This window comes from Zingiber officinale, chromosome 1B (assembly GCF_018446385.1).
Source record: "Zingiber officinale cultivar Zhangliang chromosome 1B, Zo_v1.1, whole genome shotgun sequence".
Lineage (NCBI taxonomy): Eukaryota > Viridiplantae > Streptophyta > Magnoliopsida > Zingiberales > Zingiberaceae > Zingiber > Zingiber officinale.
In genome coordinates, this window is record NC_055986.1 from 164180517 (window position 1) to 164197290 (window position 16774).

General features: G+C 37.4%; 1 protein-coding gene across 3 annotated transcripts; it reads left to right on the forward strand.

Annotated features, from left to right (window-relative positions):
- Positions 1-200: 200 nt before the first annotated feature.
- Positions 201-7877, forward strand: LOC121988605 (probable N-acetyl-gamma-glutamyl-phosphate reductase, chloroplastic). 3 transcript variants are annotated; one of them, XM_042542133.1, is made up of 15 exons: positions 201-433; positions 1967-2067; positions 2139-2303; positions 3586-3693; positions 4073-4159; positions 4305-4355; positions 4477-4548; positions 5760-5879; positions 6377-6437; positions 6540-6620; positions 6731-6810; positions 6909-6998; positions 7282-7410; positions 7504-7629; positions 7698-7877. In XM_042542133.1, the coding sequence occupies exons 2-14, from the start codon at positions 2014-2016 to the stop codon at positions 7609-7611; spliced, it is 1206 nt and encodes a 401-aa protein (XP_042398067.1). In that variant the 5' UTR covers positions 201-433; positions 1967-2013; the 3' UTR covers positions 7612-7629; positions 7698-7877. The 3 variants fall into 3 exon arrangements, with proteins under 3 accessions (XP_042398067.1, XP_042398058.1, XP_042398074.1); XM_042542124.1 differs by having other exon boundaries at positions 7504-7877; XM_042542140.1 differs by lacking the exon at positions 201-433 and adding an exon at positions 468-1231 and having other exon boundaries at positions 7504-7877.
- Positions 7878-16774: the final 8897 nt, after the last annotated feature.

Sequence of the window (16774 nt, forward strand, 5' to 3'; positions counted from 1 at the left end):
CAACAAAAAATTATACATATTAAAGCTAAACCAAATAAGTTTAAGGGCTATTGGTGGTCTAAATGGAGCTCAATTAAGTTGTAATTAGATTTAATTGGGTTCGAAAACGAGTCAATTTGGACTGGATTCGGTTGGGTTGAGACTGAACAGAAACGGGATGGGTTGTTGGGTTCGGATCGGTATTTTTTGGGGGTTCAGTAATTGTTTTTATCTCTATTTTTCATCCTCTCGAAGACGGGCGGAAGCAAGCGGACGGAAGCGAGCGAGCCATCTCAAAATCCCCTTTGCCTTCACCGTGACTCTTCGCTGGAGCAGCACCGAGCGAGCTTTCCCATTCCAGAGTCGATCCGGTCATCGCCACCTTCTCTCGGTCCTTCAAGACAGACGTCCTTTCCCTCAGCACCGAGTCAGAGAAGCGCGATACCTCCTTCAGGTACTCGGAGAATCACAAAAGTAACTCGTCTTTTTTTCCTCGGATCCATTGCCATGGTTTGCATCTTCCTCCTCGCTTGAAGAGTCGGTGACATCGAGTCCGTGAAAAATTGACCTCTTTTCTGACCTCGCCAAACCTCTCAACATTCTAGGCGAATCGAGATCAACCGACGCGGAACCTTCGATTCTAAAACAGGATTCAAAACAGAGATGTCGAATTTCTCCAATTTCATCATCTTCCTTTTACTTCTCATCCTGCCAACAACCAACAATGGAATCGGCGAACTGCTCGGCCTGTCACTTCACTGTTCCTCGTGACTCATCCGCTCGGCCAGTGCTATCATTGACCGCCTCGACTTTGACCCCGCGGGATGGAGCTCCTCATCATCACCACATCAATACCTTTCCTTTCTACGTCCACGCTTCTGAGTAAACATAGCATTAGGGTCTAGGAGATATAGCATTCACGAGCCCATCCAGCTTCTTTCCCGTACCCTATCCGCTTCAGTCGCTCGCGTCGCCGACGCTACCCCGCGCTGTCCCGACCGCGCAATCAACCTCTCTGCGATCAGCGTCCAACTTCTTGGTGTTTCCTTTTCGGCTCGTCGTCCTTGTCCCCACACCGCAAGACTTGCGGCTTGCGCCTATCCACGAGCGGGTCGCGTTCCTGCAGAGACAGCAAAACCTTCTTCAGATTCGACGGGGACCTCTTTTCCTTCCTCCTTGCACTTGCGCGCGGGTGTCCGTCTTCCTATCATTTTCCTACCGGCATCGATCCGTAGCCACTGCCACGTTTTTGGTATGTGTCTGGCCATCCACTCATGTGAATCGCGCTACTGCAATCACCTTGGATGTTGAATAAAAGATTTAGCGTTTTAGCTTTCATGCACGTTAGCAAGTTAATCAAATGTTAATGTTCAGGCTAGATTCGTTATTGATTATGAATTTGTGTCTAGATGCATCGAATTTGCAAGCTCTTAGTAGGATTTCTGAAAACTTAAAGTTCTGGAGATATTCACCCAAATTATGTTGGTAAAACGATCTTATTCTCCTCTTTACTAAATTTCACTTATTGCAAAAAGGTGATACATTTTCATAGCCCCTTGAGTGCATGAGTATCTTACTTGTAGAAAAGATAATTTACTAGTTATAAACTGGAATTATATTAATAACCAACATGATCCCTGTCGAGTTTTGTATCTTTTATTGTCCTGTTCCAGGTGGATGTTGCCCCTAGCTTAAATTGATAGCATATCTATACACTTCATCAATGCTATCAAAGCTGTCTGGACAGGCAACACAGAAAAATTTAGTCTCTTGTTTGATAGCAAGCTTAAGAAATATCAACAGCATTTACTCATCCCTAGTACATGGGACTACTAGATATCCTAATAAACACATTTAAAATGTTATTTTAGAGTTTTTGAACTAATTCTCAAAAGAAGCTAATCTTTGTGAGTCTTTATCAATGGCTGCCATGATTTGCAATTTATTCCATGATTTCCTTTCACGCTTTATTGCACTTTTTATCTAGTCTTAGCAACCTAGTTTGCACGAAGAATACCAGTAGGAAAACTTGAAATGAGTTCAACAGTGGTTAGGTTGCTTCCGGTGGATGCTGGCTGGCTTGGCAAGGTCAGTTCTCATTTCTGGAGTATTATTGACAACATTATTTTTGGGTTCTCAATTTTCTTCTTTGATGTCAGAACGAGATGAAGAGATTTAATATTAGTCGAGGAAGAGGTCCTGTACTGGTTGTCAGGGCATCTGTGGCTTCTAAATCACTGGAGTGCCAAAAGACAAATGTAAAGTACCCAGGGAAGGAGGTTCACATTGGAGTTTTAGGTGCCAGTGGTTATACTGGAGCTGAGGTACAAATTTCTTGTCCCCTTATGGGCTTACTTTCCGTAGAAACTTATACTATACTAATTTAATTTGATATTTTTTGTTGTATATTTGAGCATAATATTGTGTTTCATCTTTATACTGATTTCTTTATTTATTCAAATTCGCTATTCTACAGAAGCTTGAAATTTTACTGTTAGTGTTTAGTTAATTTTTCTTACCGAGCTCATGTGAGCCAACATTCTAATATCATGAGTCTTAAAACTTATATAAGATTGTCATATGCCTTGATACAATGGATTTCTTGATGGTAGGAAAATTGAAGAAAATCTGTAACTATGTGCAAGGATTATTACCTATTCCATAATAGTGCTACATATCTTTGGTTGGACCAGTAACCATCTTTTGTTGCATACTTAACTAGTATACAAATCATGAATGCATCCTTGTGGTAATCAACAAGATCTGCGAAAGGTAAAGCAAGTGAAGAATTCATTTCTATAAAAGGAAGTGCTTTTGGTCTATTATGGCCCTAATAAACATCTTATGGGTAATCAAAATTTAAGAATTATTCCTCTTCTTGGTTTCTTGGTGTTATTTAAAAGCTTTTTGGAGTTGATTAACATTTATTATCCAAATACTCACATATTATACATGATTGTCCAATTTTTAGTTATTCATCTTTTCATTGCATTTAAATTCGTGCATCAATCAATTTCTTTCTCTAATTGTTAAGATATTTGTATGTTATTCGTATATAGATTACTTCTTTATCTCATCCTGGATTGTCGTTAGGTGAATTGCTTCATTTATGGGTGAAAAACTTTAGAAACTAAGATATTAAAAAACTGGAATCAAAATTGGATGTATGAAAATACAAGCACAAGAGTCGTAGATAGATACCTTGGATAGATTATTCAACAAACAAACACTGATGAAGATATCATTACTAGGAAGAATGGGTGATTAAAGTGGACAAGAACCTTTGGAGTCATATTCTTTTAAGTTTCTACATGCTTATGTTTGTGGCTCATTCTTACTGCTGTATAAAGAATATCCTTGGCTGTCCTTCGGATTATTTGATGCCATCAAATATGATTAGAGTAATTCTTCCAAAGCTATACTTTTTCAGGTTCATAATTACACCAATAACCTTATTTGTCTGATTACTTTTGGGATTATGTGAGTTTGGTAGTAAACTATTATTTTTGAATTGTTCGTACAGGTATTATTTGCATATGAATTGGCATTCTCTGAAAATATAATTTCACTAAAATTATTATGGGTTGATGTTTAATTGTTTAATAGATTGTTCGGCTCCTAGCAAATCACCCACATTTTGGTATTACACTGATGACTGCTGATAGAAAAGCAGGGCAATCATTTGGATCGGTGTTTCCTCACTTGATTACACAGGTATGCTTGTAAAATCATTCTCTCTTATCTGTTCCAATCCAAAAAGAAACATCTTACTTTGTTGACCAGGAGGTTAGCTTTTTGAATACTTTCTATCTTTTTTTACAGAAAAGTATATGAACCAATGAATCATAACCTATGACATTAAATCGGATATTAGAAGTCAATTATAGAGGCTAATCGTTCACTATGAATTTGTAGGCTGGCTTTAGTGATTAGTTTTGTAATCTTTCTGTAGTGTTAATTATCTAATTCCCTTATGATTCTTGATTGCTAATGTGATATACTCCTGATGGCGTCTAGTTGTGCATCACTAATTTATTGGTACACTTTATTGCTTTAAGTGTGAAGCTCATCGTCGTGTTTTATTGGTATTCAGGACTTGCCTAATATGGTTGCAGTTAAAGATGCTGACTTTTCTAATGTGGATGCTGTATTTTGTTGTTTGCCACATGGGACAACACAGGTTTTTTTCTCTATATATGCAATAATGGAATATATTTTTCTAATGACAATCAAGTCTATATTTTTATTCCAGAAGTTAAAGAAAATCCTAGTTCGTTTAAACTCGTGTTTCTTTAACTTTATTGTTAGACCCATTCTTCTTGCAGGATATTATCAAAGGCCTTCCCAGGGATCTAAAGATTGTCGATCTCTCTGCAGTATGCTTTTTTTGCATTTTTTTGTAATCCTCAATTATCATATGAAGAACTCAACTGTTACAATGCACTTTGAAGTTTTCTATTCCCTATTTGTCAAAACTAACTGAGAAAAGTTTTACAGGATTTTCGATTGCGTAACATCAATGAATATGAAGAATGGTATGGTCTGCCTCATAAAGCACCTGAATTACAGGTAATGAGTTTATTATTTCTTTTGGTTTCAGTGTGAACTGTGTTGTAATCATCTTCAATGATTTTTTATCTATGCAGTATTTTTTTATTGTGTTAGGAAATTTTAATTGAGTTAGTGCTGCCTTAGTTCATTCTTAGTCATGAAATTTCCTGTCAAAAAAGTGATGACTACATAACTGTTGTTTTTTTATAACCTCTCTTATCCTATTATGCTAATATACTTTTAATATTGCACAATCTCTCCCTCTTTTATTGGCTGGTAAGTAGCAGGGCCTTGTAATGATTGCCTACCATTTTTTTCTTTTGACAACCAAAATATGGGTTGTTTTGACACAGATAGAACTGTTGTCTTCTTGTTGGTTAAACATACCCCTTCTTACTGTTTGAGTATGTTATATGTTGATATGTTTGGTATTATTATATGATCATGGGGTTGAGGATCAGGATTTGTTGCATTAATTGATTATTTGATTGAAATTTTCTGAGATAATTGGGACTCAGCAACCAAAGATTAAGCTACCTTGAGATCATCAAATGTTTAGTAACATTTTGCACAATTTCAGTCAACATTTTTAGTAGACAAGAGTTGGGAGTAGAGAGTTATTTTTATGATTGGAAAACTTATGACCCAAAACATCAGTCAGTGGAGAAGTTTCTTTGAGGGAAAGGTTCAAGCTCTTACTGTAAGGTTTCTCTCTCTTTCAGCTTCTGAACTCTAGACTTCCTACCTTGTCTTATTGTTGCATTTTAGATTTGGTATGATATTCTTTTTTCCATAATGTAGATTCCAAAGTAAGATTTGTCAGAAGCCTGGAATTTCTTCTTGGTGATTCCAGATTGATTGATCTCGCAGCTCCAATAATTTTCCATATATTAGTTGTAAAGTAGCAGAAGAAGGATATTTAGGGAACTTTACATTAGTCCTGGCATACTGCATCAATCATCCAGCTTATGAAATCTAGTCTGATTGTTTTTTGGTTTCTATTTGCATTTGGTTGTTAACTTCAGATTCAGATATAAATTGAAACTTTTGTACAAGTAAACAAATTTATAGTAAACTAACATACTGGCAGTTGCAGGTTTTCCTTGTGAGATTTCAGAAATACTGAGTTTTCTTAGTTGAAATGTTGTATGTAATATATTTTGTTTTTATTCTTATTCTAACACTTTCAGCATATGTTAAAGTTTGGTGATGACTTATCCTGAATCCAGAAAGAAGCTATATATGGGTTGACAGAAGTTTCGAGAGATGAAATACAAAATGCACGACTAGTTGCAAATCCTGGCTGTTATCCAACGTCCATCCAACTTCCTCTTATTCCATTGATAAAGGTTCAAATTCTAATTGCTTCCAAGAAAGATTGTCTAGCTAGGACTTCTGGTATATTCATAGGAAGATTTTGAGCTGTACTGTTGAGTGTTAACTCCAATTTGGATTTGGGTACTGGGTACATAATGTTCCCATTTAGACTTCATGAAGCATACATAATGTTCCCATTTAGACTTCATGAAACCTTTATAAAGCAAAGTTTACAGCAGTCTATATGAGATGTTTATATCCAAATCATTAAATAGCTTTTCCTGACTTGCCGAAGTGAATATAATATATTATGGTACATGTAACCATTAGATAGGTATATGTCTGTTTAATTTAGGGTGAATACAATATTTCACATGTGAATTTTGCCCATTTGGCGCAACTCCATTCAGAGAATGAATCAGTAAACAAAGTACTGCTTCCTATAATCATATTTTGTGTCAAAGTTAAGATATTGAATATATTGCAGGAGATATAATCTTTATCTTCTTGATTATCAATTGTTTTGTAGGCTCATTTAATTGAAACCAGGAATATCATTATTGATGCAAAGTCTGGAGTTAGTGGTGCAGGTCTGAACGGACTTTACCTCCTTATATGTAATTTATTCCTGCTATAGTAGAGTCAAGTACTGGATCTTCTCTTGGTAATTTCCCATTCTGAATATGATATAGGTCGTGGAGCAAAGGAGGCTAATCTTTACACTGAAATTGCAGAAGGTCTTCATTCTTACGGAATCACCAAGCATCGACATGGTGATCTATTCTCTATCTACTCAAGTGTTTAATGAAAATTATTTGTTTTCTTTATATTACTTACATTGCATAAATACTATCAACAATACAATTTTTGTTCCTGTTCTCAGTTCCTGAAATTGAACAAGGACTTACAGATGCTTCAAATTCTAGAGTAACTGTTAGCTTCACTCCCCATTTGATTCCTATGGTAAAGTTTATGCTGTTATCTTATTTTGCAATCATTTGTCTTGAAGTTTCCCTTGCAGTTCTGATACTGATTTTATATCCATTCATGTGGATACGTAGAGCCGTGGGATGCAGTCGACCATATATATTGAAATGGCTCCTGGAGTAAATGCCAGTGATTTATATGACCTTTTGAAATCTACTTATCAGGTACCGTTGATGGATTAGATATCACTTTTTCTATGCCATTTCACGGGCAATCATGTGCGGAAAGATGCCTGCATAGCATTTAGAATTCTACAAACTAATGCAACAGTGAATATTTTGTCATAATATGTTTTTGTGAGAAATAACTTTATCTCTGCAACCGAGTTGTGTAGGTACAATTGGTTATTTTGCCATTTTTGAGAAAAATGCATTTCCTTCTATGAACTTTGTATGTACATTGTGTTTTTGTAGTTATGTCTCATTAATAGATAGTAGTCCCTTTCAGGAGGAAGAATTTGTTAAACTGTTAGATAAAGGACGTGTACCCGAGACCCGTCATGTACGAGGATCAAATTATTGCTTGATGAATGTCTTCGAAGATCGAATCCCTGGCAGAGCTATCATAATTTCTGTTGTATGTACTGCATTGATGTTTGCTGCAATCACTCATTTGATCACACTCATCAGTCTCGTAGCTTCTTAACCAAGTGCATCATTGACTGTACAGATCGACAATTTAGTGAAAGGAGCTTCTGGTCAAGCATTGCAGAATCTTAATTTGATGATGGGACTTCCAGAGAACACAGGGCTGCAACATCTGCCGTTGTTTCCTTGAACTATCTGCATGTGTAGGGTAAATCGGAAACTTGTTATCTCGCGTTTGGTAAGTTCAATTTGAGCAGACGATGATTGAAGGTGCAGGAATGTGACGTTGCTTGGATGCTGCTCGCACATCGACTATCTAGTTCAATCTTGATGCAGTGTGCAGGTATTTTAATTTTATTTCTGTTCCCTTCATTTGTACTGTTATTGTTCCAGATAAAATTGCTGACTTTGGCTGTGAGATTGGAGAATAAAATGTTGGCATTATTCGCTGAAAAATTAATGTCGCATTATATCCTGCTAGTAAAAATTTTGCTTCTTAAAACTACAAAAATAAAAATTGAAAGAGGTTATGAGTCTTTCCTCCTTCTCAGCATTCTATATTAGGAGTTGAGTTTGGAAAAATCATTGGCTCGCCATTCAGTTTTTTGGGTTGAACGAGTAAAAAAAGTATGAGTTAATTTTACATATTATGATTATTTAAGACCCTTAACTCGAATTTCTATAACTGAACAATATATTATTGCACTCGGCCATGTTGAGGGTCGATCCGGTTGAACAAATCAAAATTGATTAAATTGATTTTATTTTAGACGAACATAGTTGCAATCAAAATCGAACAAATTGAATATATATATATATATATATAATGGATCTCCTGTGGTTTTGTGCGGTAGGTTTGGTGCGGCGGAAGAAAAAAAAAGAAAAAAGAAAAAAGAAAAAAGAAAAAAATAATCACGTCAGCTAAGTTAAGGAAACAGAAGAAAAAAATGAGATCATGTTTTTTCCTTCTCTTCCCCCTCTTCCTCTATTGTCGACGCGTGACGAGCTCTCCGCCGAAGCAAATCTCTCTCGCCAAGATCTGTCAAGATCTCTCTCTGCCGAAGCTTGCCGTCTCCCTCTATCGTCCACGCACGATGAGCTCTTCGCCGAAGCAAACCTCTCTCGTCATGATCTAGAGTTTTTTTGCAGGCTTCTCTTCCCTCTCTCGCCGACAGTGCATTCCTCCCTCTCCTGCGGTGTCTTGCAAGGTGCTGCAATATAGGATTTTTTGTTGACTCTCTTCCCTCTCTCGCTAACAGCGCATTCCTCCCTCTCCTCAGAAGCAAACGTGGTTTTTCTTTGATGGCTATTCAACTAGCCCATTCCCATTCCTGCCACATGATTATTTCATTAGTCATGATGTAGAACTGAAATCATTTATTTCCTAGAGTAGCAATCATTCCATTCTTCACAGATTAATTAATTTTTTGAGATAATTTTATCGTCAATTGTTATTTTAATAATATACTTCAATTTACAATAGTTGCATTAATTATTGTTTTAGTAATATATTTTATGTATTTCTATCTAATGGTCTGCATGAAATAGTCTCCACATTGATTTCAAAAGATTTATGTACATTTACTTGCTTGATTCTTAAAGACCTATTGATCATTAACAAAATTAGCAAATAGAATAGAAGTTAAAGCTGATGAAAATTCTAAGTACTCTAAATGCATGTTTCTCACTAGATATTAAGAACGGATTTAATAGCTATAATTATGTGGTGAGTTTAAAAAGTAGCAATATTAGTTTGTCACAGGATTAATTATTTTATTTTATTATTATTCTGTTATATAAATCAACATGAATCTTCCTGATAATTGCAATAGCATTAACCAAACAAGACAATATTCATTATCCAATATTAATTTTTCATCGACCAAGGTTGGATAATATTAATATAATGGGGTTTTCTAAATGGTCTGATGTTTCCTCTTTTACATGGTTCATATCACACTTCAGCTTATAGATAGTCTATGCATTGTGCCCTGTCCAATTTCAATTGCAGCATCGTGTCCCATCCTAATGTACAATAACTTAGCTCTTCTACAATCTTAATTTGGAGAAATAAAAGTGGCTCACTTATTAGGGCTTCAAATCTTCTACAACCTTCATTCTAGTGATCTATTGTTTTCCTTGGTTTTCACTTTTTATCTCTTAGTCTCAACTCTAATCTTTTGATATTTATGACTTTCTTTTAAATTTAGTGGCCACTTATTTGATGTGTATGCATGTCCTGTAACATTTAGCTAGAATTATATTGTAATTTATTGTATTTTTTGTTTACAGATTTAGTGGCCAATCTGGATCTTTGCAAGACTGTTATAGTAGAGTCATTATTCTCTAACAACTTCTGTATAGTTTCTGCTTATTCATCTAAGACTTCAATTCTTCAGAAGCACTGTCTATAGTTGGTGTATGTTTTTTTGAAGTTCACTCTTGTATTGTGTAGATTTCTTCATTTTCAAAATTATCAAATGGGTACCCCTATAATGTTTTATGCTCAGAGGTATATATGCTCATCAAGATAACTGTGTAACAGAAGAGTAGTCCTACTTCAGATTTATGGTTGTCGGCTTAGATTCTTTGAACTAAACATAATATATAGTATTAGTTCCATAACAAATTATCTAAGTTCTATATGCTCGTCAATATTCCTTCTGCAGAATGTTATAATTTTTTTAATCAAAGTAATCAAAATTTGATTATTAGGTTTCTGTTTCATGGCATCATCAAGTTTTAGCAATATCGAAAATACAAGATTTCAACCTGTAACATGTAGGGATTGTGGACAAAGAACGTTGGTGTGTGTTTCTAGATCAACTAAGAATCCTGGAAGATAATATTATAGCTGCAAGCAACATGGATGGCAAAAGTGGGTGACGCCTGATACTAGTTCATCTAGTAATATTGAAAGTGAACACAATGTTTCTCATGGACACAACCCGAGAATAATCCAAGTAGCGACATTCATTTGGATATCAGTGATGGTGAACTTGATTCTCTTAGCCATAATCCTGATTGTATTGTTAATTCATCTTGTTAGTTAGTGTTAAGTAATGTTCATTTTGAATGTAACTGGCTAAATGTTTTCAATTCTAGGCGCAAAATTATTTTGTTAGTTGGTGTTGGAAACATTAAACATTGTTGCATAATGTTGGTGTTATAATTGTGATATGATAATCGTGTTCTTTTTGCTAAATATAAAATTTATCTGTGTTTAAGTCAAAACATCTTATTATTGTTATGCTATTCAGTGAAATTTTTATTTGTAGTCAATTATCATGGAATTGGCTAATTTTGTTTTGGCATTGAAAAATATCTTGATGCATGTTGAAGAAAATGAAATTGTTGGTGTTTAAGTGAATCATGTTTCGTTTGAGATCTGTATTTCACTATGTACTATGTAATTCATGGTTTAAGAGCTTTTTTTTCTTCACCAATACAACAAAAGGTGGAATTTAACAAATCAAGAAAGTTGCATCAAGAAGTTTCAGGTAAGTTTTTGCACAGAAATCATAGAATACTTGGATAAAGGAATTCGGTTGCGCTATAATTGTAAATTGCTAAGGCAAAGACGAGTTGAATCGTGACCGTTGAGAAGGAATAGCTAGGGCAAAGACGAGTCGAATCAAGACCTTCGAGAAGGTAGGGCAGAGGCGAAGTGATCCAAGGAATTGGATCAATCAAATGATCGATCCAGATCCTTTCAATTCGGATCTGTTCGAACAGAAAGGATCTGGATCGATCCAGGATCTAGATCGATGGATCAATCCAGATCCTTTCTGTTCGAACAGAACGGGTCTGGATCGATCGATCTAGATGCCCTGATTCCCATTTTTTTTGGCTGATTTATTTCTAATTAATTAATTATTTGTTCTAATTTTTTTCTTTTGTTTTTCTAGGATTTTGATATTTTAGCTGATTCGATCCAGATGCAAATTTTGTCATCATATATCGAATGGAGGGACATTTAGTGTTGGACCCCATGGTTGTTTTGATGTGATCAACGAAGTTGAGTTAGGTTCTGCTTGTTATTTGATTCCTGTGTCTAAGTGTGCAGGAGCTTAGGAGCGCAAGAAGTCGAGCGGAAGACGCAGTTAGCGAGAAGGACAACACAGGAAGGGAGCCGACGGGCTAGGTGCGTCCGAAGGACGAAAGAGCTGTGGAAGAGTACACCGGTGAACGAGAAGAACGTGCGTAGCGTTCGAGAGACGAGAAGCCGGGTCGGAAGCCTGCTCGAGGAGAAGGCCAGAAATTGGGTTCAGGTGAGCCCTATTTCGGTTGACCGGAATCACCCAAGCGATTGGAACTTCAGAAGCCAAAAGGAAGACAAAGACAAGCTGGAAGAAGGAGCTGAAGGCGCTTTCAACACTGGTTGAAGGCGCCTTCAAACTCGTCTGAGGCGCCCTCAACCTATCCGAGGCGTCCTCAACCTCAATTAGAGGCACCTTGGACTTGGCCAAACTGGCCGTTTGGAATCGGATAAAACTCTATCCAGTCTTCACATCGGAGGCGCCTCGAATGGTCTTCAGAGGCACCCTCAACCTTAGAGATAGAGTTTCCAGGGGCTATAAAAGGATCCCTAGACCTAGAAATTATTCATACAACTCAGTATCAACTTCCTAGCAACTTGTAAGAGCTTTTAGTGTGTAAAAGGTTTCTTCGCCTTCAGAGAAGGAGACTTTCTTAGTGTGCCTGTTCGACTGCCTTAGATTAACAACCCCCTGGGTTGTAACCAAGTCAATTCACTGAGTCCTTTTTCTTTTCTGTCATTTTATTTTTATAATTGTTACTATTTATTTTTGAGTTGAAAGTTTTGAGGAGGGTATTCTTTATTTGTAGGCAATTCACCCCTCCTCTCTTACCGGTCCCGCTGCACCAACAAGTGGTATCAGAGTACGACAACCTCAGAAGGACTAACCGCCGACTGAAGCACAAAGATCAAGACGATGGTCGGAACAAATATTCATCCCCTGAAGTTCGACAGAGACTTCGCTACGTGGAAACGCCGAATGGAGGTATTCTTCAAAATGGACTTCGATATTTTTCTAACTATGAAATTCGGTTTTACAGCTCCAAAAGACAAAGAAGAGTATCAGTGAACGAAGAAGGAGCAAGCCGATTTCGTGGCCAACGGAAAGGCGGAGTTCCACCTGCTCAGCGTTTTGCCGCCTCAGGAGGTAAGTCGGATCAGAAGCTACGACTCCGCTAAAGACCTCTGGGAAAAATTCCTGGAGCTCCACAAAGGCACCTCAGAAGCTAAGTTAGCAAGGCGCGATATCCTCCGGACCCAGTTGGCAAATCTCGAGATAAATCACAGCGAAAAGGTAGCACAACTCCAAGCGAGAATTAAGGAGCTGATAACACAACTGACCAATCTCGGAGAATCGATAACAAACTGAGACTCTATCCGGTACGCGCTCAACGCCTTCCCAAGGTCTCCAGAATGAGCGTTCTTAGTAGATGCATACTACATCTCTAAGGACTTTGAGGTAAGTACTTTAGAAATTTTATTTTCAACATTTGAACTTCACGAATCGCGACTTACAGAGCCTAAACAAGTAGAGAAGCCAAATCTCAATATTGCCCTACAAGCCGAAAAGGACGATCCCGACTCTGAAGCGTTGATTGATGAATCTGAAGCGACACTAATGGTAAGGAAATTAAATAAGTTTATTACAACTAACAAATTTAGATCGCAGACAAGAAAGCATCAACATAATAGACGGATGGTCCGATGCTACAACTGTAACGAGGAAGGGCACATCAAGGATGATTGCCCAAAACTAAAGAAAAGGGACAATGAGAAGTCTCAAAGACCGACGTCCTTAAAGCGTAAGAGTCTGAAGGCTACATGGGATGAATCGTCATCCTCGGAATCAGAAGTCGAAGCCTTCTCGGGATTAGCACTGATGGCCAACCATCTTTTCGAAGAAACTAGCTCGGAGATGAGCATAGATGAAGGGGGAGGATCATCAGAAGAAGAAAGCTACGATGAAGGGGGAGCATCAGAAATAGAGGTAAGTCAGGTACGTAAGCTAACTCCCAAGCAATCCTTTCAATTCATAAAAGTTCTCACTAAAGACTTAGTTAAATTAGAAAAGGAGAATAATGAATTGAAGTTAAACTTAGCGAAAACATGTCCATTAGAAATGTATGATAATTTAAAATTAGAGAATGAGAAATTGAAAAATTGAAAAATGATTATCCATGTTTAAATAAATTTCCAAAATCAAAACTCAAGGTATATGAAAATTAAATTGGTATATTAGAAAATATCAAGAACAACTTAGAAAAGTTCCTAAAAATTATGTACTTCCTAAGTTCTTGATTAATCCTGTAGGAAGGAACCTTTAATGGGTTCCAAAATCTTTTCTAAACTAAATTTATTTTATAAAGCTTTTAACGAGAAAATTAAACGTTAAAATTTCTTTATGATGCTTTGTCTAAGAAAGTGGTTGTTGCTCCAATAACCAAGAAGGCCTAGTGTCTCGCCACGACCTGGAAGCCAAAATATTGAAATAAAATATTTAATTAAATTTTTGATAAAATTATTAAAATTAAAATTAAATAATGCTTTAAAAAAATTTTTAAAATATTTTTTTAATTTATTACCCCATTCTTTTTATTGTGATCAAAGGGAGAGAAAGATAGGTACAAGTTTAAGGGGAATTTTAAAATTTTTTATTTAAAATTTATTTTTAATTTGTGTTGCAAATTCAATTGCAATCTTTATGCTTGATCTATTAGTTTAGTAATTTCTATAAATTACTGTGTGTCTATTTTTCCCTAACTTGAAATTGGGTTGATGCACATCAAAAAGGGGGAGATTGTTGGACCCCATGGTTGTTTTGACGTGATCAACCAAGTTGGGTTAGGTCTTGCTTGTTATTTGATTCCTGCGTCTAAGTGTGCAGGAACTTAGGAGAGCAGGAAGTTAAGCGGAAGACGCAGCTAGCGAGAAGGACGGCACGGGAAGGGAGCTGACGGGCTTGGTGCGTCCGAAGGACGAAAGAGCTGCGGAAGAGTACACCGGTGAACGAGAAGAACGTGCACGGCGTTCGAGGGATGAGAAGTTGGGTCGAAAGCCTGCTTGAGGAGAAGGTTGGAAATTGGGTTCGAGTGAGCCCTATTCGGTTGGCCAAAATCACCCAAACAATCGGAACTTCGGAAGCCAAAAGGAAGACAAAGACAAGCTAGAAGGAGCTGAAGGCGCCTTCAACACTGGTTGAAGGCGCCTTCAAACTCATCCGAGGCGCCCTCAACCTCGATTGGAGGCGCCTTGGACCTGGCTAAACTGGTCGTTTGGAATCGGATAGAACTCTATCCGGTCTTCACATCGGAGGCACCTCGGATGGCCTTCGGAGGCACCCTCAACCTTAGAGTTAGAGTTTCCAGGGGCTATAAAAGGACCCCTGGACCTAGGAATTATTCATTCAACTCAGTATCAACTTCCTAGCAACTTGTAAGAGCTTTTAGTGTGTAAAAGGCTGCTCTGCCTTCAGAGAAGGAGACTTTCTTAGTGCGCCTGTTCGACTGCTTTGGATTAACAACCCCTTGGGTTGTAACCAAGTCAATTCGTTGAGTCCTTTTGCTTTTCTGTCATTTTATTTTTATAATTGTTACTATTTATTTTTGAGTTGAAAGTTTTGAGGAGAGTATTCTTTATTTGCAGACAATTCACTCCTCCCCTCTTGCCGGCCCCACTACACCAACATTTAGCTCAAACACATAAAGAGGTTGCATCTTGTGTTAGTGTTCCGGATGATATTAAGAAAGAAATTAGAGAATGACTTGACAAAATTAGAGCATCTAAAAGCAAACAAACTGAATTGTTATGAGAAATTGGTGAAGGTCCCCATAGTATGAGTACGCAATCATCAAAACTGAGTAATTGAATCACATCGAATCAGTTCATCAAACTTTAAGATAGACCAACAATTGAATCACTAACATATTGGGAGTGACAATTAACAATTATTAAGAAAAGAAAAAGTGAAACAAGAAAAAGTGAAACCGCCGGCTAGAAGGGACAATAGCCTGCAAAATCAAACACACAACCCTTCTTGAACTTCTTAAACTAACACTTGCATAAATTAACTTAAATAGAAAATAACACAAAAGAAGAGGCATCGGATTTGACTTGGTTACAACTGGAGATGTTGTTAATCCAAGGAAGATGATCACACTAAATTCTCCTTCAGGCAGCAAAGTCTCTTTTACAGCAGTGTAGGCACAGAAAGAAGAAAGCTACTCAAAGCAATAGAAGCACACAAGTGTTGTTACAATTTCTGAATGAATTGAAAAGCTTCTGAACCAATGCTATATCTATAGCCTTGGTCGGGGCACCCCGAAGGGTTTCGAGCTCCCTGGGGGGATAAAGTTTTATCCCCAACGTTCAGATCGCGGTTTGATCGCGACCTGGCAAAAATCAAGGTCCGGGCACCAGGAATCATTCCGGGCGCCCGGAGCCATAAAGTCAACATTGGTTGACTTTTTCATCCGGGACCTTTGCTCCGGTTCAGTCTGCCTCGGTCCGGATCTCTGCCATCCAGAAAAGGGCTCACCTGAACCCAACACCTAATATTACAACTTGCTTGTCTCTTCCTGATGTCTATTATATTCCTAGTCTTACACTTAATTTTGTTTCTATTAGTCAATTATCTGAGTCTGGATATTTAGTCTCTTTTTCTTCGTCCAATTGTTATGTGCAGGACCCATGATCTCAGAAGGTGATTAGGATAGGCCGTAGACAAGGGGGACTTTATGTCTTGGATAAGCTTCAAGTACCAAATGTTGCAACTTCTAGTGTCGATTTGTGGTCTTTCCGATTGAGTCATTCTTCTTCTAATTTTTATTTGTGGCATACTCATCTAGGTCATGTTTCAGCTTCTCGTTAGAATTTTTAGCTTCGTCTGGAGTATTAGAAACTTTAAAAAGTCATGATATTTCAGATTGTAGTGGTTGTAAACTGGTAAAATTTTCTGCATTACCTTTTAATAAAAGTTTATCTTTTTATCCTAATCCTTTTGATCTTCTTCATTCTGATGTGTGGGGGCCTTCTCCTGTTACTAAAAAGGGGGATCAAGATATTATTGTTAAATCCCGTGGTTGTTTTGATGCGATCAACCAAGTTAGGTTAGGTCCTGTTTAGTTTTGATCCCTGTGTCTAAGTGTGCAGGAGCTTAGGAGTGTAGGAAGTCGAGCGAAAGACGCAGCTAGCGAGAAGGATGACACGGGAAGGGAGCCGACGGGCTCGGTGCGTCCGAAGGATGAAAGAGCCGTGGAAGAGTACATCGGTGGACGAGAAGAATGTGCGCGACGTTCGAGGGACGAGAAGCCGAGTT

What these genes read in the sequence shown, in the direction of transcription:
- LOC121988605 (XM_042542124.1), top strand. Translation starts at nt 2,014, where the DNA reads ATGAGTTCAACAGTGGTTAGGTTGCTTCCGGTGGATGCTGGCTGGCTT. An exon ending in CTCTTATTCCATTGATAAAG is followed by an intron (nt 5,880 to 6,376) that starts GTTCAAATTCTA and finishes ATTGTTTTGTAG; the next exon opens with GCTCATTTAATTGAAACCAG. An exon ending in GAGCTATCATAATTTCTGTT is followed by an intron (nt 7,411 to 7,503) that starts GTATGTACTGCA and finishes TTGACTGTACAG; the next exon opens with ATCGACAATTTAGTGAAAGG.